The sequence below is a fragment of the Nanorana parkeri genome, unplaced genomic scaffold (genome assembly GCF_000935625.1).
Source record: "Nanorana parkeri isolate BGI_ZX_2015 unplaced genomic scaffold, ASM93562v1 scaffold165, whole genome shotgun sequence".
Lineage (NCBI taxonomy): Eukaryota > Metazoa > Chordata > Amphibia > Anura > Dicroglossidae > Nanorana > Nanorana parkeri.
The window spans coordinates 408,746-429,695 of NW_017306433.1; the positions used below are offsets into that span (position 1 = coordinate 408,746).

General features: G+C 40.4%; 1 protein-coding gene across 1 annotated transcript in view; it reads left to right on the forward strand.

The window, feature by feature from the left end:
* Window positions 1–20,950, forward strand: part of UBR3 (ubiquitin protein ligase E3 component n-recognin 3 (putative)) — a 132,347-nt gene that overhangs the window by 99,989 nt on the left and 11,408 nt on the right. The window contains exons 32-36 of the mRNA XM_018554562.1: window positions 5,852–5,957; window positions 6,425–6,433; window positions 8,537–8,631; window positions 18,672–18,796; window positions 20,791–20,898. Of these exons, the coding sequence (XP_018410064.1) occupies window positions 5,852–5,957; window positions 6,425–6,433; window positions 8,537–8,631; window positions 18,672–18,796; window positions 20,791–20,898 (443 nt within the window). The remainder of the gene's footprint in view (window positions 1–5,851; window positions 5,958–6,424; window positions 6,434–8,536; window positions 8,632–18,671; window positions 18,797–20,790; window positions 20,899–20,950) is intronic.

A 20,950-nucleotide genomic window follows, 5' to 3' on the forward strand; every position in this document is an offset into this window, starting at 1 on the left:
GACTACTCATATAAATGTGCATTTTTTTATTTCTGTCTTGCTGTTGTAAGTTTCCCCTCACTCCCTGTCTGGTGAAACTGTTCACTGTGACAGTAGTGGAGGTACAATTTCTCTAATGGAGCCTCAGCAATAAAAGTGTTTATAAGGGTTCTAATCCTCCATCCAAAGCTAAAAACAAATGGCTGGACATGCACTTTAGCATAGTAGCAGATACAATCCAGATGCCCCATGTAACTTTTAGCCTGTTTACTTCAAAGTATACAGTTTCATGAATGCTGTAATTCAGAAGTTAAGCATTTAAATATGAAAGCCTCCTTTAGAACATACAGTAAACTCTCCATTAGCCGGCATTCAAGCAACTGACACTCTCAAGCAACTAGCATTAAAAAATTGAGGACATAATATGTCTCACACTCTTGTGTTTTAATTTAAAGCCTATTAACCTCCCCTGTGTGCTCCCCTACAAACGTAGTAAAAATATAGAGGCTTCATGTGAATAGTGTCCTTGGTGGTAAATTAACTTGAATTCTACATGGCAAGTTTCCCTGTGAATAGAATGCCTTTACTTAGTACAGTATGCATGACTCTTCAAAGACATTTGTTCTGTAGTATCCTGACTGTTGACTAAAGTTGTGTGGTATCAACCTTTAATGTCAAGGACATCTTTGAAGTAAAACACACGGTTTTGCAGCTGAGACTCCGTTCAGTCAATTAAAAGCCTGTGAACGAGACACTCCTCTTCTGTCTGTTTCACCGTGGTGGTAATGAGGTGTCTTCACTGTGATTAAGCACAGCACTCCATAATAGTCTTGTAAGAAGTGTTAAATTTGTCGATTAGATATTGCATTAAATGGAATGCAGTGTCCCAGGTGAGCTTTTACAGCAAAAAGCATCAGGGAAAAACGGTTGGAACAAATAGGTCAAGTACTGTTTTAGTAGATTGAGCTATGAGGACAGAACCACTGGGGAAATGTAAATGAGAAGTGATTGATAGACCTGCCTATGTCAGCTTCTGAAACAATGTGACAAGGTGAACAAGCTGGTTCTGCCTACTAAATTTAACTGCTCTCCCTCCCATTAATGCTTTGATTTGTTCAGACTGTTCATAATTGGATTTGGTTTAAGTTGTTCAGTTTAACTTTTCCTTTTTTTGGTGGCTAGGGATAATACTTTTATTTTTCAGTGTTTTAATCATAGTATCTTGTTCAGAATACTAAATATCTGCACTTGCAAAAATAAAATTCCAGGAAGAGTGAAGAAAGCCATATTTTATTAGAGTCCTTACTATGTAGATTCACAGAGGAGTCTCTAGCTCTTACAGCCCTCTTACACACAGGCCATGTCTGATTTATTTACATTATGGGTACTGGTTGGTTGGAGTCCAGCAAGTAAAACACAGTACATTTCAAATGCCATTTATCTTTATCATGGTGTCACAGTGCCAGGGTTTTCCAGCAGGGGTCTCTGTTCTAAAAAGAAAAACTATACACAGAGGATCAATGTGACCCTCTCTGCTTATGTACAATGACTGGTCCCAGTCAGGGGGTTTTTAACTTTCCTGAATATGCCCTCCAAGTATTAAAGCCAGGAGTGGACATAGCTGTAGAAAGAAACCAGTCGGTTTTTGGTTTTGGTTGTGCTTTTAATATTTTTAGACTTTGCACTTTAAACATTTCACCATTTTATTTCCGTATTTGCAGTTGACTCTTATCTTGGTACTAATGGGTTTGGTAAAAATGACATAAATAAGATTACACTGCATGTCTTTCACTTCTAGTACTCTTAGTTTGAACTGTATCGTGCACTGCCTGACAGACAGTTATACTTAGGTTAGGATCATTTCATTAGTAGGATACTGATGTGACTTCTTCAGGATGTATTATAAGAGAGTTATGTGGCAGTTGGATAATCAGTCCACTTAGTGGAACTCAAGTTAAAAATAATTTTGCTAGAAGATCCACTCACGCCCTGTCTGTCAATGACCAAAAGACTGTATAGACACTACAAAGGTTCAGTTTTATCCTGAACCTTCAGAAGTCAGTGCTGGAACCCACTCATCACTTGGAATATCTAGGTCTCCTAGTATACTGCATAGTCCAGGGTTTTTCCTCAGGAAAAACTGACTCTCCACTCCCAAATTCAAACTCTGCATTCCAGGAGCTCTCTGCTTTTGTATGAGAGTTCTGGGTTTGATGGTGACATCCGGCAAGGCAGTCCCATATGCTCAATACAACTCCAGACTGTTGCAATTCAACATTCTGGTGGTGGGGGACAGAAATTCTCTGGATTCAACAATTTACCTGACACGCAGCGCCAGGTTGTCTCTGGCCTGGTGGCTTATGAATCCAGCCCTGGAGTCAGGGAAGTGCTTCCTTACATTGGTCTAGAAGATTCTCATGATGGATGCCAGCTTGACAAGCTGGGGAGGAGTTCTGGACACTCTTTCTGTGCAGGGGACTTTGTCTCCGGAGGAAACTCTTCCCCAATTAACCTACTGGAATAACTCGGTTGACTAATTCAGGATCGGATGACCTGGCAGTCGAGATATCCAGCATTGAAAGGACAGAGAACCATCAGGGAGGAATTAGAAATGTTATGGCCCAAAGTGAAGCCACCCTGATTTCTGACTTGGGTGGGAATTTACGTTTCAGCTCTGTTTGCTGTACACATTCCAGGTGTGGAAATTTGGTAGGAGGACTTCCTCAGTCGACCAGACCTGGACTCAGGAGAACGGTCTCTCCACCCGGACCACTCACAAGGTCTGCCATTGCATTTGGGAAGCATACTCCTCATGGTGTGAAGCAGGAAAGTTTCATCCCAGGAAATACTCTGTGGGATGCATCCTGACCTTTCTCCAATCCAGTCTGGATCAACATTTGACCTTGAGTACTAGGGTCTCTTTTTTCTCCCTAAGGTGGTTCCTCCTTTCAACTTTAACCAGTATATTGTACTTCCATCTCTCTGACCTGCTCTGGTTCATCCCAAGAAGATTTACCTCCATTGGTTTGATGTGGTACAAGCTGTTTTAGAGTATCCCTCCGCTACATCTTGTTTCAGGCTGACAGCCTTTTTTTTTCATCAAAGAGTAGGAAAACAGGATTTTTGACTTTCCGTAAAATCCTTTTCTTGAAGCTCTTGTAGGGAAACTATAGAAAAAATTGGTGACTAATCCTTTGTCCTCTGTCTGCCTTTTTGGGCAAAGCTTCCATAGGTCATTTCCTCTTTAATCAACTTCAGTGCTGTAGTTATCTATTGATGTGGTAAGCCTCTGTAGTCTGACTATCCTAGTGATCTTGAGGTAATTTGAGTATTTTCCAACCTAAAAATATGTAGTAACTCATGTCTGGGTTTTCATGGATGTTCCATTGCACAGATGCACTACAAATGCATGATACATGTGTTTTGTATGTTTTAAACAATAATACATTTTGTTTCAAAAATACATGAGACTGAAACACATAGTAACAACACAGGAATGAGTAGATTCTACTTTGAATGCATTTTCATGTAGTAAAACGGACAAGCGAGAGAGCAATGACTCCTATCCTTCACTTAGACACAGTGTCTAAAAGGGAGGAGCTTCTGCTGTACTCTTTTAAAAATACATTGGGGGGAATTTATCAAAACTGGAGCAAACAAAATCTGAAGCAGATTTGCACTGCAACCAATCGGCTTCTATCTCTCATTTTGAAATCTCAACTGAACAAGCTGAAGAGAGATGCTGATTGGTTGCCATGGGCAACTGCTTCAGTTTCTGTCTGCTCCAGTTTTGATAAATTCCCCCCAATGTGTTTTTAAAAGAGTGCCGGGAATTGTAGGAATACTCTTTATTAATATAGTAAATGAAAGTTTTAAAAAAATGTAATAAAAAAGTTACATTTTGAAGCAAAATCATTAGTTTCTAAAAATATCCAAATTAAAAAAAAACATTCAACACAAAACCATAATAGTTTTCCCTTTAAGCAAAATGAAAATAGAATTTTGTATAATGCTAAAGGAAACATTTTCACCCTTTTGGTTTGTAGAATCTTTACTTCTGTAATTCTTTCTTGTATAATTACAATTGTCAATAACTGCAGGTTTAGTTAACAGGGAAATGTGTGTGTTAATTGTTTAATCCATGCCATCAGAGATCTAATTAGATGAGTGACTGCACTACATTAAATTTTAAGCAGTGAATTGGTTTCATTGGTAATTTAACCCGCACAGGTATTTTTCCGTTGTGACATTAAAGCAGCATAATCACATAATAAACCACGCATTGTTTTTTTTCCACATTTTGGAAAGTAATACATTATACATTTTATAGAATATTTTTTAATTAATTTTTTACAAAAATCTTTATTTTACAAAGACGCATTTCATGCAAGATGCTCCCATGATTCTCAGACCAGTGCAGTCTGCAGACTAATAAGAAAGTCCAGCACTGTATGCAGACTCTGTATAAATAAATATGTCTCTTGAACTATTCAGTTGCATCTGATTTCTCCTGCTATATATCTGTATTTCACAGTAGTAGCTTTTTGCACCTGTAGAAAGCAGCCGTTCTGTTTGGACTTGCAGGCTGCAAGTGGTAAATGTGGCATATTGATGAATACTGTTGTGTTTTTATATTCTTCGTTTTTAAATTCTCTTGATTTAAGGGCCCATTCACACCACATCCAGATCATCTCCAGACCAGATTGTTTCAGGATCCAAAATGCATCCTAATGTATCCCTGTGCTATTTCTGGCCTCTTTTCACACCAGCGCAGTCCGTTCCAGACCAGGAAAATACTGCTTGTACTTATTTTGTCTGGTCTGGAATGCACTGGAACACGAAACGCATTCAAAACGCATGGAATGCAGTGGACCTCCACTTAAAGCCCCTTTGAAGCTTAAAAAACCCAGCTCCGGAACACGATAAAATTGCGGCAATGCACTGCGTTCCAGAACTGGTCCGGAAAATGGTGTGACCCCAAGTACAACATAGGGATTGCTTTGAACATGTATTCTAGTAAAGTAAAATTATTAAGAACTGTTTTACTTTTTTACTACAGTAGTTTTACTACAATTGGTCCCAATTGTGTTATTCTGTATTTTACTCATGGGAAGAGTATGTTTTACCAGTCATTAATTAGAGGGCAGTGAATCCTTCTTTTTCTGTGTTCGCTATTTAATTTTCCTTTTTAGATGTCCTTTATTGAGGGGGTCCATTCACACCATAGGGGCATCCATGCATTTAGCATATCCAACACACACACACACACACACACACACACACACACACACACACAACAGTACACACCATGTCCTGGATGAAAAAATTACAGGGGTTGGAACAAACTATAATACTGGCAGGTGTGCTTACAGTGTTTTACATTTATTCACATACTTTTAAACTTAAGACAACCATTCAAGGAAGTGCTATAGTTTGCCTAAAATCTCTCAATTTTTATGGACAGTTTTTCACATATCGAGTATGCATTTGTTTTATTCTCACTTACGTTAACCTTTTTTTCCCCATTTTAAAATGTCCTCATCTTGTTTTTTTGACCTTCCCCATGAGGAGCATTTTTTGTTCTGTGACCTCTAGTGGGACCCTGTGTTCGAAAATATCGAGCTGTTAGTTACAAATGTACCTTCACCGATACTGTCTGGCTCTGTCTGTCACTCTCATGCTAGGGATGGGATTGTATCCTATCCCCTGGCTTTCTCTGTTTGTTTTTGTGATGTATTTTGTTTTAGTCACTTGTTTTATTTTTATTTACCCAATCTGCCACTCTTTTAATGCTGTGATGCTATAATCAGGAGATATTGTGATATGGTTACAAGTTCCCATCATTTGTATTATATATTTTTTTCTTTTTCAGATCAGCTTTTCCATGTTTTAGCCATGCACATGAGGCTGTACAGCATCGACTCCGAGTACAATCCCTGGAAAAAGTTAACTCAGTCAGTGCAGAAAAAAAATTCTAAGTAAGTTGTTGTTGTTTTTGTTTTTTTCCCAAGTATAAATAATTATTTTCTTTGAAAGTATGAATACAGTAAATACAAATATTATGCTCTATATCTGCCCTCTCTGGCAGGCTACACTGTGCACTGGACCTTGTGTTATTTATGGTATATATGGCCTTCAAGCAATGATTTTTACCCCATAGTTCTCTTTAGGGTCATGGGAGGACATATACTAATGTCCTCCCGTGACCCAAAGCTCAGTATATAGGGAGCTATTGCCTGCTATATACTGAGAACGCCACAGCCGGGACAGATCCCGAAAATACTGTCCAGATTGACAGCGGGCTCTGCCTATCTAGAGGCAGAGCCAACTATGCCCGCCCCCTCCCCAATCTGTTCATCCAGTCAGCACTGGACGATGGGAGAGGGGAGGGGGGGAATCCCTGTGGAGAGCGCTGACTGACAGTCACTGCTCTCTGCAGGGAGAGGATCGGGAAGTGAGCGAGTGACGGTATGTGTGTTAAAAAAAAAAGGTACTAGGTGGCGTATGCTATGTTAAATATTGATATATTTTTTAATATTTACAGTTACATTCAGGCCACTTCTTCTGGTCTGCTACAGCTATGATAGTGGCGGTCCACATATATAGAAGCTGCAATGTCGTTTATCCACCCCCCTCTCCCTTGTCCATTCATAAAACAATTACAGGGGAATTTATCAAAACTGGAGCAGACAAAATCTGGGGCAGCTGTGCATGGCAACCAATCGGCTTCTCTCTTCAGTTTGTTCAGTTAAGATTCTAAAAAGAGACGCTGATTGGTTGCCATGCACAGCTGCTCCAGATTTTGTCTGCTCCAGTTTTGATAAATTCTCCTCTTTGTATTTTGAGTAGAGTATGGTGGGTTATACATAACATACTCCTGACCACTGCGCCTGTAGTACTTTATGTAGTCTAGAGCCCTGCACTCTTTATGGTATATTGTACAACAGCTGCAGGTTGCTAAGTATACACTGACTATGTTAATGCTTTTATGTTTCAAGGTAGGCTGTCTGCAGAAAAGCATATGTAATAGAACAGTTTCCTTTTTTACAAATGATTATGCTGAGGTTTTTATATGTCTCTTAGATGTGCTTGTAGCACAGTAATTAAATTAATAATTTTTTCTGAGCAATCACCTGAGCAGTGGAGGGGGGGAGGAGCCCAATATAGGTTTTAGCTCAAAATTGTAGTTTGTACTTCCTAAGTTTATTATCTTCAAGTGGTAAAGATTCTTGGTACTTCCTACTGCTGTTATTACAAGCTATAACATCAACAGTAAGTAAATTGTCATAAATGAAAGCTTGACAGATCCCAGAATTCAGGTATCACATATAAACATTTAATATCTGGCTTTTGTAAATTCCTCATTCAGGCCTAAAATGTGGAATATAACATGGGTGCAAAAATGGAAAAAAGGGCCTCAGTCATGAAGGGGTTAATCTCTGGCTTAAGAGCTTACTGTCAGCTCATTTGTCCACCTCTATCATAGGTAAAAAAGGTTCTAGGTGTTTTCCTCCGTAACATATGCCATTACATATATTTGCCTGCATTTTTAGAGGTATATAATCAGTTTGGACTGTTCAGCCGCTGAGTTTGCCATCTTAGAGCTTTAAACGACTTGCTCATGAATTTGTTACTCTCCAAGGGGCTGTTTTTGTCTAAAAGCATTGCGCTTACTACTGTGATAGCAATTTGTGACCCAGTTGGCGGTGCCAGGAATCGTGCTCTCTGGAGTACTGTGTGCGTGATATTTCAATTAACACTCTTTGTTTAGCCTATTTGCCAATTTCTTATTTAGAACTTAATTTAAGTACACATCTTTTGTTTTCAATACCTATTTATGTGTAGCCCTGCGAAAGCAGTCAGCTGTAAAGAGTAAAGCTGGCGAACACATTTGTTGATCGTCAAAAGATTTTCGTTTTCATTCCTTTTTTTTTTTTTTATATACCATTACCTCACATATTCACCATGCTCATATTCTTGTAACATAGGCATTGAACCCCATCAATTGACTCAGCTTTGACATGTGTCTCTTTAAGATTTTCTTGCTCAACTGCATGTTTTATGTTGGAGAAATTTATAACCATTACCCTTTGTATTATTGTACAAAAGTATTCTCTGGCATCACATAGAAGACATCTTGTATGTGTGGGCCCGACCCATAAGGTGACGGTCACCCAGATCAAGTGATGACCTCTGACTGCAAAGTACCTACTGACACCAGCAAGCAAGGTTTCTCAGGGAAATAAATGAATGGGGCGGGAAGACCTTGTCTGATCAGTTTTCCCTGAGAGAATCCAACACTAGCACACCTTCCATATCTCTTTCCACAGACTGAAATAAAACCATTTGGTCAAGCTGATCATTTGTGTTTGGTAACCTGCCAGCATTAAGGAGGAGGGAGGTTAGACACCTTTTGGCATATCCTATCTTTGTGGGGAAAGGAAGGAAGGTGGGGGGTTGAATAGTCCACCACCATTGTAGTAGGTAATAAAACATTTTGCATTGTGTGGTTTCATGGTCTCTGCTGTATTTTTTTATTTTTATTTCTCAGGACAAGTGAAGATGAGAGGGCAGAAGTTCCGTTGCTTTTCCGAGATGTGACCTCAATGTTGCTTATTCAGGTTTTAACAATGCCCCAACCACTGCACAAAGGTATGTAAATTCAGTTCCGTGGCATTGTTTTTAAGGGACAGGGAGAAGGGGGACAAAATGTCTAATCACTGCAAGTTCTGTTGTGTCTGATTTGTCTGCAGAAATAATGATTGTTTCTTATCAGTATAAAGTGACATTGGGCTGGAAATTCACTTGTGGTTTGACTGGCTTATCAGTGTCCCCTGTCGTCTTCCTTTTATCAGTCATTCAATACAGTTGAGATGCAAGGTCCTAGAGGAAAAAAATGAGAATAAACTAGCCAAATCTCAGAGCAGAGAAAGCGAGTCCTCTGCATGACCTCCAAAATATTTCACTGGTATGGTGCTGGATTAACATTTCTAGTGCATATAAATGCTTGGAGGTAAAAGGATTTTACAACTCAGAAATCGGACACCTTAATTCATATGAAATTGGAGGTCACATCTAACGATAATAAGCAAGCTGTTTAATTTCAGTAACCGTATTTTAATGCATTTGCAGTAGTTAGGCTTCAAAGCCCTGGCTTAAAGTATATTTCCACTTTTGCAGTCAAATTTGAGAAAACCACTCAACGAGGGGAATATATCTCAACAGGAGCAGACAGAATCTGGAATAGTTACTCATGGCAACCAATCAGCTTATCACTTTCATTTTCAAAGCTTGACTGAACAAACTATGGGCAATTGATCCAGTTTTAATAAATTCCCACATACAGGCAGTCCCCGGGCTACGGATGTCCGACTTACGGACAATCCGTACTTAGGAACGGGGTCCACAGTTCTCCTGAATGTACGCTTAGGCCTCGTTCACACGAGATGCAGTGCGTTCCGGCCCGATTCTGGCCAGAATGCACTGCCTCGCATTGCGGCCGGCTCACTTTTTTGTGGGGCTACGATGCCATTTACTTCAATGGACCTCCACGCCCCCTCTTGCCCCACAAAAAAGTGAGCTGGCCGCAATGCGATGCAGTGCGTTCTGGCCAGAATCGGTTTGAACGAGGCCTTACATGCAGTGTGGCCAGAAGATGCAGTGCATCTGGTTTGAACGAGGCCTTACAGGTTTTGTCCTTCCCCCCCCAACCAGCCTGTGGCTAGACAATGATAGGAGAAGCAGCAGAGTGATTATCTCGCACTCCGCTCTCTGTTCCATGTAAACACATGAGAACTGCAGCACAACTGGCTGGCTCCTTGTGCGGTTTCTCCCTTTCTGTCTGGGCTCTGCTCTTCTTGAAATGCAAGAAACTTACAAAAGTGCAAAAGCAGGTACTTGCACTGCTTTGCTTGCATTTACAAATGTTTGTTTATTGGTGTATTCATAGAAACAAAACTGTGTTATTTTGTATCTTTTATATCTGCCTGGAGTTTAGCTTTAATATGGCTGCACCTGGATTTCTCCACGAAAATGCAGTGTGTGGAAAGCATTAGTATTTTCCTTGAAACCCCTACTCCTGTCTAGTGCCCTTGAGGTGCAGCTCTGGGAATAGCATTAACTGCCTTATTAGCTGTTAGATATACTTGGTATCTCTTTCAATCCTACATTGATTAAGCTAAAGTAAATGTCATTATACCACTCAGGCTGTTCAATCCAAAAGAAAATTGATCTGAACCCTTCGCCATGAAAGAGCACCACAAATTAAGTCTTTTATTATAGTAGAGCCTTTTATGATAGAGGTCACAGCATTTATAGACAGTGTTGCCATCTCTTCAGAGAGTAGTTTTGCCTCTTTGCACTACAATGCACGTCATATGTGAAGAAAATCATGTTCTTTTGGAACAAGGGAACCTAAATATCTTTACAACAATGTATAACATATATACTGCGCACAGTATCATTTCAAATGTTATTATCACTCTTTCCAGTTGAATATATTTTAAGATATATCTACAGAACTGTAACGGAACTGCCTGAATCATTTTTCCTTGAAATATAGCTGGTCCTAAAGTTGTATTTAGATGATATCTGATATTTTTAGTATTTACCATTAGTAAATATCTAGATAATCTTTATGAGAATGCAAACTCAGCCACTCATCTCTGGCTGTGGAATCCTGGAAACCACGGCATCCTCCTGTCTAAGGGCTTGTTCACACGATGTCCGGACAAGATCTGGAGCAGATCTGCAGACGCGGTGCTATGCAGTTTTGACGTTTTTTTTGATGCGTTCCAGTAAACAAAAACAAACATTTTTTTTTGTTTTTGCTGGAGTGGGGCTGCCTGTATGTTAGCTGCAGTGCAGTGAGTTTTTGACACGTTTTTGCGTTTCCAGACCGGACAAAATGTGACCTGCAGTATTTTTTTTTCTGTCGTAACCTGAGCGGACTGCGCATGTGAGAACTGTAGCCCAAAAACACATAGGGATACATTGGGATGCATTTTTAGTGCAGGAGCGCACGGATCTGGTCAGGGCAGAATCCGGACGTCGTATGAACAAGCCCTAAAGGTGCCCATACACCTTGCAATCATAATACGAAAATTTTAAACCGATGATCGAACCGTCGTACAATTTTTGTACGGCGACCCCATCCTGCCCTGACCAAAAACCCCCGGGAGCCTGGGGAGAAGCGGCTGTGGGGACCAGTCTAGAATTGAGTATCAAGGGAGTATTTTTCTTTCTTTTTTTTCGGCTCGGGAGCAAATGGAGCTGGCTATGGTCCCACGGTGCTTGTGCGGCTGCCGGCTGAATGTGTCAGATGCCGTAGATGGAAAGGGGCGGGACACCTTTCCCCATGTGCAACGTAGGCCACACGAGCACCGCGGGAGGACAGGACGCCGGGGCCTCTAGGACGCACTAGAATGTAAGCTGGCCAACTCCCTGCGTTCAGGGGCGGGATGGGGTGTGGGGTTGTATTGAAGTCAATGGCACCGCAGCCATGCCCCCCACCCACAGTACGATCGCCGGCACCCGGAACGCAGGCACATTAGTGCCTGCATTCCGGTCCAGTGCGATCTGCAAAAATAGTGCAGCATTTTTGCGGATTGTACTGGACTTCAAACGCAGGGACCAATGTGCCTGGGTTCCGGGTGCAAGCGATCGCACTGTGTGCGAGGGGCCTGCCTGTGGTGCCTGACTGCGGTGCCATTGACTTCAGTGCACCGCACCATCCCTGAATGCAGGTGTTTTTTCGTTGGTAGATCTCAATGAGCTCGTCATTTGAAAAGTAGATCTCCAGACGAAAAATTGTGGGCGCCCCTGCTATATAGGCTTATAATATAAATATAGTACTCAGACATGGTTTTACTTACTGATGCAGTTTGCCTGAAATATATAAAAGTATATTTCCTATTGATTTCTCAGAACTTGCAATCAGCAGCTATCCTTTCATTGTTGCAGTGTTGTAACCTAATGTCTGGTTACTGGAGGGTCACTGCAGTTTAAGTTGTGGCAATTTAAGCATAATTTAAAGTGTATGTAAACCTTCACAATGAATGTTTTCTTATGTGCTCCCTTTTGGTCTGTTCAGTATGCCATTGAAAGCATTTTGTTATATCTGTTCGATAAATTGATAGATTACTTGCTGCTCTTGTCAGAAATTGAGCCGTCCTGATCACACTTTCACTTTCAGTAAAAGGGGTTTATGTAGTCCTTCCAATTCTCATCTTGTACTACAGAACAATCAGTCCCTATGTTGTGGAGATGAGGATATTGGGAGGGATTCAGTGTACGCTTTCAGCCCCCAACAAGCAAATAGAGGTGGAATGCATTTCTGGCACAGCAACAAATATTCTTCTGTACATTCAGGGTCTTTAAAAGGATAAATGTGGGAAAACGTGCATGAATTTTAGAGATGTACTACAATTAAATTCCTTTTATACAGATTAGTAATCTGTAATAGCATTCTTTTCTTGTTACAGTGCTATCCAATGTTCAGTTATTTTATTGCATGTTTAAATGCATATTAATACAAAAAAGACTACCATTTAACTGTGTGGTATAGAAATGCCTGGACTATGTAAGCTGCTCAATTACGGCTTTTGTTATCATTCAGCACGGTTGCAGTGAGAGCTTGCCTTGTACTCAGCATTTGGCTCTAAGTTTTTGGCTCTTGTCCTGTGTTGTTAACATTTATCACATGAAGGAGCAAATTAGCCTTTTGTAACACAGGACATTTAGCCATCGGCAGAAATGTGGGATGGCAACTTTTTTTTAGTAGTAATAAAGGTGTTTTGACGTGGGGTGTGCTTAGAATAAGACTCCATGCAGAGCAACCAGAAAAGCTTGAATATTGCAACCTGGAAGTAGAATAGCTGTGTCATATAAAAAACAAAACAGGAAGCCTTACATTGCTTCATATTTGTGTAAATGCAGCAGACCGGTACTTTACCAGTGGGATTATCATTGCTAATTTAAGAGCTTCCATCTTTCTTACAAAGATGAAGATTTTCAATTTTTAGCAAGTGTGGTGGTATGTTATCATTCATTGTCGATTGCCAGATGATTCCTCTAATATCCTACAGTAGGTTTATACCATTACTGGAAAACATTCCATTTGCTAAAGCACCCTGTATCATAATTTGATTTTTTTTTTCCTTCTAAATATGATTTTAATCTTGCATATCATTGCTGATCTTCTGCAGCTTCTTTCAGGCACATCCGATCTACATGCATGCATTTCAGCATCTGCTGCACAAAATTGCTCAGGGCTGACGACAGGCCTGTGCTATGTGATATAGGATGGCCATTTGTAGCGTCCATCAGGTGCGCAGGTGACAAGTTGACAGTGTAGGAAGACAATTGTAGCCCCATTATAGGAAGTGTCCGCACCAAGCATTTTATAGCAGGATAACCTGGTATTGTTATTTGATATTGACAAACTTTTATGAGATTAGAGCAATTTGGGTTAAATCTACTTTAAGTTGGCCATAGATGGGACTGAGTGACACTGGGACAAGAAGTGAGCAACATTTTCCCGTTGGTCTCATATAGACAGCAGCAAACACCTGACAGCATTTCTTTCCTTCTCCCCATTCCATTGTTAGTGTTTTTCTTGCTGTAGGTGTCCCTATTGGAGAAGTATCTTGTCTTGGTGACCACCATCACTGGGAGATCTTCCCAATTAAGACTTAGACAGCAATAAACATCTGAGAAAAGTCCTAATATTTCCTGCCTATCCAAGAAAAAAAGTTTTGGCTGGGGTTCTATAACATGGCACACCCCCAGGGCACATGTCCTTGACCACCTGGGCTCACAGTAAGTGGGTTGCATGGCAATGGATGTCATTTAGCCACAGAGTATTGGTGTTGGACCAAGGAGCGATGACTCTGCAGGGGATTGTGCTGGAGAGGAGGTGAGTATTGCAGACAGTTAAACATGCAGGCCCTCTTTCTTTTTAAAAGTGGCGTTATGATTTTATGGAAACTCTGTGGGAAATGAAGGGCTTTGCATTTGTGAGGGCCTTCTATCCGTGTTAGTTGTCTGGCTGTCTCTGCCTCCAATATTTCCTGACTCACTGCCGGGAACAAGTATGCAGATTATAAAGTCACAGAGAAGATTGAATTCCAAATTAGTGAATTGGAAGGCATTGAAGCCATTAAACCAGGATGACAGCCAAGCCATTTTCTTTTTCTTTTGCCATTTCATGGTTCCATATAGAGAATAATGACCTCTGAACTAGTGTGTGCTAAGTTTCATCCCATAGCTGCTGTATTTATTCAGAGATGTTTAATATCATGATCATGTGTAAAGTAAAATTGATTGTCAGGAAAGGAGATGCGCCTCTTGTTTGATTGATGGCGCATCCTAGATGGAGATGAACAGCGACAGATATTCATAGTTGATACAGCACACAGTGTTCAGTTCTTGCCAGGCATGCGTGTATATAAAATTCTGCATTTGCATGCACATCAATCATGATCAGTCTGTTTAAGTGTACCTGTCATGCATACACAGCGATGTCAACCATCTTCTATACTGAATCATGAATATTCCTATATTTGTTCATTCACTAGTTACAACTATGTTCCCCGTTTATAGCAAATAGGTTTAATTAAACTGTGTGTCCCCAACTTGTTTTATGGATAAAGACTGCAAGCAGTTGTTGGCATCTATGAACATGCATGTGACAAAAAACTGCCACCTTATAATACATAGACTATTTTTAACAAAATGAAAGATGTCGGTAGCCTGTATTTGGCTTTCTGCTTATGTGATATTTATGTAGCAGCAATATTCAAACAAGACAGAAACTTCAACACAAGAATAACTTATAAATTATTTGTTCAACCCATAGGTGCTATATCAGGTAGTGGGCAGGAGCTGAGAGTAGTATGTATATTACAGCCAATTTTATAGTTTAGTATTGAAGTTGAATAAAACACTGTAAAGAAAAAAGCTAAGTAGATGCTATGCTTGTCACGTATAAACCACCCAAGACCTGCTGTTTGTTTGCTACCATGGCAGGACTAGGAGGATAAGGTGCGGATGAATTAGGTCTGATGTGGTGAGATGTCATCCAGAATTTAAGAACTACTTTTGCAATGGAATTTTGTTACATTAAGCAGGGTTTGTGAATGTATGCTTTGCTGCTGAAGGGCAAAGCAACGGGGTAATTTGTCACCCCACTCACTTAAACTTAACCTTCCTTTCTCTCCCTTTCTGCTTATTTTGCCTGGAGGAGCAAAAATCCATAAAATCCAAAAAAGGTCCATAAAATCATAACTCCACTTCTGTAAGCTTAAATCTGGGCGTAATATAGCACTGATGCCTAGTGATTGTCCGCACAGTGGCGTAGTGGTTGGCTCTTCTGCCTTGCAGCACTTGGGGTCCCAGGTTCAAATCCGGGCCAGGTCACTATCTGCAAGGAGTTTGCATGTTCTCCCTGTGCTTGCGTGGGTTTCCTCGGGGTACTCCGGTTTCCTCCCACACTCCAAAAGACATGCTGTAAGGGTAATTGGCTCCTCTCTAAGTTGGCCCTCTATGCATGTGAGATAGTGACCTTTACATTGTAAGCTCCTTAAGGGCAGGGACTGATGTGACTGTGCACTGTGTAAAGTGCTGCGTAAATTGTCGGCGCTATATAAATACCTGTAATAATAATTGGCCGCTCGGGCTCCCAGTGCTATATTGTGGATGCAAGGGGAATAATTAATATGCTGTAAAGCTGGTGACGAATTGATGTTTGTCATTTGTTTTGCTTAATTCATATGCTTTCACAGGGATAGAAGGGGGGTTAAAAAAAATCACATGTGATCATGCTAGTTCCTTGGCTGTCCCTGGATTTAGTACTTCATGACACTGACCTAAAACAAGGATGCAGATGAGGAAGGTTAGGGAAAAATAAGAGCTCATGTTAGGCATACTTGTTCTAGGGAAGTCACTCAGAAATTACTAATAAGTCTGTATTGGAAATGGAAATCCTTCCCTTCTTTGCCTCCTTCTTTGCTGCATATTGTTGACAGGTGCACTAAATGAAAACTAGTACTTTTTGTTACTTTTTCCTGTTAATGTCATTCTGCTATAAGAATTATTTCATTGTTTGCCGCTCTTCGCATCGCTGCCATTAATGCTTGTTCATGTCTTTTTTCCAGTAAATAAAATGCTCATTCCACCGCCAGAGCCATAGTATTCAATAAAGTCTACTTAAAACTTGCTGTATAAGTCTGCTGATTGATTAGACAGCTGAAGGCAATAATAAAACTGCTCTATTGATGCAGCCAGATGAGGCTGAAGAGTAGCCGGCTATAGAAATTATTCTTAGAAAGTAGTAAGTTGTCGATGAACATTGTAAAAGAAACAGGGATTAGGTCATTATCATTCTAGTTTTTACTACATTCTGGAAAGTTAAACTACTTGACAATTTCTGACGTCATTCAGGGTCTACATTGGTAGGAACTCTGCACTTGAGTTCTTGACTTTGCCTACCTGCTGTGGCCATTATGAGAGAACCCAACTCTCCTTAATGAACGTTATATTTTATATTTATGGAAATACCATATGAGGAATATCCAAAAAATCTTATGTGGATACAGCATTAAAGAGCCAAAAATGATGGCAGTGAGATATCGCTTTTAGAGTACCTGAGACATATAGGAAACCAGTGATTGGCCCAGTATGACTATATCTCTGTTGGGTGGGCTGACACTTTAGCAGTAGTGTAAAAACATGAGCTTTTGAAGCGCTTTGCCACCTACAGAGGTCCTCCGCCTAATCTCTGGAGTAAAGAGAGAACACATTTCCTAAGTACCATATCTGTTTGATCAGGTTGGGTGCAGAATTGCAGCATCACCTTTGAGAATATTCACGCCTTTTTCACCACCCTTTAGAGGACTAGTAGACTTGTAATATTAGTTACTGGAAGGTGGTTCTTTTGTCTCTTTTGGGTAAGACATTCAAAACTGTTTATTGATGCTTATAAACGTAAGACCCAATGAAAAGTCCAGTTGACGTTTATGTTAAACTGTTCCAATAGCTTCAGGATGAAGACCATGGTATTGTAGGAGTGTCTTACTTTTGCTTTTATGCAGTCAAACTTGTATATGGGAAACCAATGAGAAGCTTTAGGATAATTGTATCATGGAAGAGGGTAAATGAAATGAAATATACCAAACAGCAAGTTCAAGGTTGCAGTTAGTTACATAGTTGTTGAGGTTGAGTAAAGACACTGGTCCATTGAGTTCATTGTGTGTGTGTTTTACTAAGAGTACCTGTACCCCTGAATATTGTGCTCTCTGGGGAATGCATTCAAAAGGTTCTTGAATTCGTCTATACCACCACTCCTAGTGCTGTGGCACCCCCCTCGTCTCTGCCCCCACCTTGTCTCAATAGTCACCAGCAGAGAGAAGGACAGAACTTCTCCTACAGATCCTGCACCTCTGTGCAGCCGCAGCAACCCCTCGTCTCCGCCTCCCCTGGTCTTGGCATTCAGCAGACTCCAGTTCTGCCTGTCTCAACTAGGACCAAAAAGTTAATCAGTTATTTTAATAAACAGTGCTTAGTCATATTTATCTGACGGTTACAAAAAAAGAACTTTGTTACCAAAACGTATTTTCCAATAAATTGTACAATAGTTGTACACTTGAGCATCTGATTGCCATTTTTTTCTCCTAGACTTCTACTTTCAGAGCTAGTTACTTTATTTTTTTTACTAAAACCAGTAATAATTGAATGCAGAGGAAATTATTTAATATGATAAAGAGTAGATACATTTATATAGTCTTACAGATACAACCAGCCCTTTGAGGGCAACCACAGTTTTACCACTCTTACAGTAAAGAACCTCCTCCGCAGCTTGAAATGAAACCTTTTTTTCTCCCAATTTCAGATGGCGGCCTCTTGTCTTCTTGAGTGAACTAATCGTAAACATTTTATTACTGATTCTACCATCACCACTAAACAATCTGTACATCCCCCCACCCCCCTCTTTCCCAATCTCCTCTTTTCTAGAGTGAACAGGTTTAGTTTTTGCAATCGGTCTTCTCTGGACTCTCCTCAGCTCAAGTAGATCTTTTCTATGGTTCAGTGACCAAAACTGAACCGCATACTCATGATGAGGCCGAACCAGTGTTTTGTAGAGTGGCAGAATTATGGCCGTGTTTTTGTAAAGGGGCAGAATTATGGCCGTGTTTTTGTAAAGGGGCAGAATGATGGCATTGTTTTTGTAAAGGGGCAGAATTATGGCATTGTTTTTGTAAAGGGGCAGTTCAGGAGTGGATTCAAACTGTTCTGCTCTGCAAAGAAAAGAAAAAAAAAGTCATTTTACAGTTCTTCCTACCATTGGCAGAAATCAAGCCAACTGACTGTGACACTCTCCCAGTAGATTCTCCAATATGTGTATTAAATAGGGAGCCTGGCTGCAAGTGTAACAGCCTCACCATGGAAGGGGACAAAGTTATAAACGACTGCAGCTTTACTAATGCTGTCACAGATATCAGGACACACTGATGGTCATTCAAAATTGAAATATTACTCTATGGTTGAGTTTAGGGAGATGCAATATTATCAGACAGCAGTTTGCCATATTTGTATAAAACCGTTCATGGTTCAGCAGCTTATGATTGGAACTTATCACTCTTGAAACTAGAAGTCGTTTTATTGTTTTCACAATCTATTATTTGTTTAATCTGCAGAACATTTTACCTGTATCGTAAAGGTGCTCTATTCACTACTGTACACTCAGGCAGTGATTGCATTCACCATTAAGCTCCGACCTGAGGAACGTGCAACGTGGAAGGAATGTGGAACACACAAAAAAGTTGGTATTTCTCAAAGTTTACTTTTAAATATGTGAAAAAATCAAAACACTAAAAAAATTTAGGTAAGAACATGATGTCCCCACATTCCTGCTGCTGCTGGCAGATTTAACTTAAATGTGCCAGTGCTGGATACTGAAAGTTTCTCAAATAATGGTTACAGCAGGGAAATCAATGTTTTCTATTTTGATGCAAGCCTATGAGAGATGGGCTGTTAGGAAAGAAGCTATTAAAAATAAAGGCGATTTTTTTTTTTTTTTCCCAGACATCAGCCCTTCTAAAAAGTGTCAGCTGTAAACATGCAGCGCTAGCAGAATCATTCATTGCAGGATTAATACTACCAAAAAGCTGTCCGCTTAAAAAAAAAAAAGTCGACCTAGCATTAGTTATTTTTATCCATGCTGAAAAAATCTGTCGCTTTGCCCATTCAGGGTTCTTGACAGGTAACATCCCCCCTCAAAAATACCCAGTACTTTTATGGGGGAACTGCATCCCTTGTCCCAGGATGTAATTCTCAGGCCTGAGCAGCCAGTCACCAGGCTGGAACACAATCATGTGGGGGAGGAGAGATGCGCAATAAAGCTGACACAGACCAACATGGAACTTGCACAAGAAAAAGACCCAGGGTTCCAACAGATGAACTGAGCAGTTGGGAGAGGGGCAGAAGTAAATATCAGTGGGTGGGTGGTCTATCAAAGACAGCCAGAGTGGGCAAAATCTTCATCTTTTTCCAACTATTATTCGGGTTTAGAATCTCTTTTGTGGACTGAGATGCTTCCAAGAGATGGCATAAATAAGTATCAGGATTTACAAGTTTGTCTTCCCTGGGCTTGCTTGCATTTTAGTCCAGGACATCTTAAAACAAAGATGGCACTGGCCTTCCCAGGTAGCAGCAAAAGGTACCAAGTGTTAGATTTACGCATCACTTAGTATTCATGCACTTAAAGAACACCTTCCATAGGTACAAAAAAGAAAAGGCCATAGTCGCATAGGAGGAACCCTATGGTGCCACATCTGATGACATTTGCAGACATTCCAAAAGCTGGTATTACCATACACACAGCTAGCCTCCCCAATAATAGTGATCAGTCCTTGCATTAAAAAAGTAGTTCTTTAGTTTAGGGCTGCAATCAGCTAATGGATTAATCGATAATAATCTATAATGGGAATAGTTGTCAACTATTCTCTTTATCAATTAGTTGGTTGGATCCACTAGCTCTCTCCTCCATGCTGGGAAGAGGGCACAGCAAGCAGTGGGCGGGGGCAATAGCCAGCCTGCTAGTGCAATTTGAAATGGCCAATAGCAGGCTGGATATTGCACCAGCCCACTGCTTGCTGTATTTACATTCAGCTGCCGCCTGCGGAATCTTAGCCCTGGCAGCTGTCATTCGCTGGCTGAAGCTATTGTGCGTACAATACAATTATTAATAAGAGAAAGCTATAAAAGGTGAGAAAACAAGTCGTTTTCAGTTTCGGCCTGACAATTTCTGCTGCAGGAGGTGCGTTGCAGTGTCATTCATTTCAATAGCACCCTAACGCGTCTCAGACCCGCAGTGTGATCTTCCGCACTGGAACGTACGGTACCACAATGCCATGCTTTCCAGTGCAGTGCGATTGCAAAAAATTGTGCATGCATTTTTATTCTGAAGTAAACTTTGTAACACTCCATTTGTGTGTTTTATTTTAAATTAAGGATCTTGTTTTTTTAATTTTTTTATCCGATTGATCGAAAAAATAATCGTCCAACTAATCGATTATGAAAATAATCATATTAGTTGCAGCCCTAATTTAGGCCTAAAATGTGGAATATAGCATGGGTGCAAAAATTGAAAAAAGGGCCTCAGTCATGAAGGGGTTAAGAGAAATGTTCATAGTTTTAAAAAAACAATGGGTAACAATTTGCTGTAAAAGGAAATTTAGTTTGTTTCATGTCATCTGTTGCTACCTGACGTTGCAAACAATGTTCGGAGAATGATCTGTTTTTGGTGTTTGACAGAGTTCCTATGCTCCAGGCAAGTCATGGGAAGCTTTGCTTAGCTTTGTGATTAGTGAATTATCTGGAGGAAAGATATACCACGATGAAGAGCCAGAGGATGTTGGCACGGTATGTACATGGAGTGTGTTGTAGTACAGCTGAGACTTTACCGCTGTATACA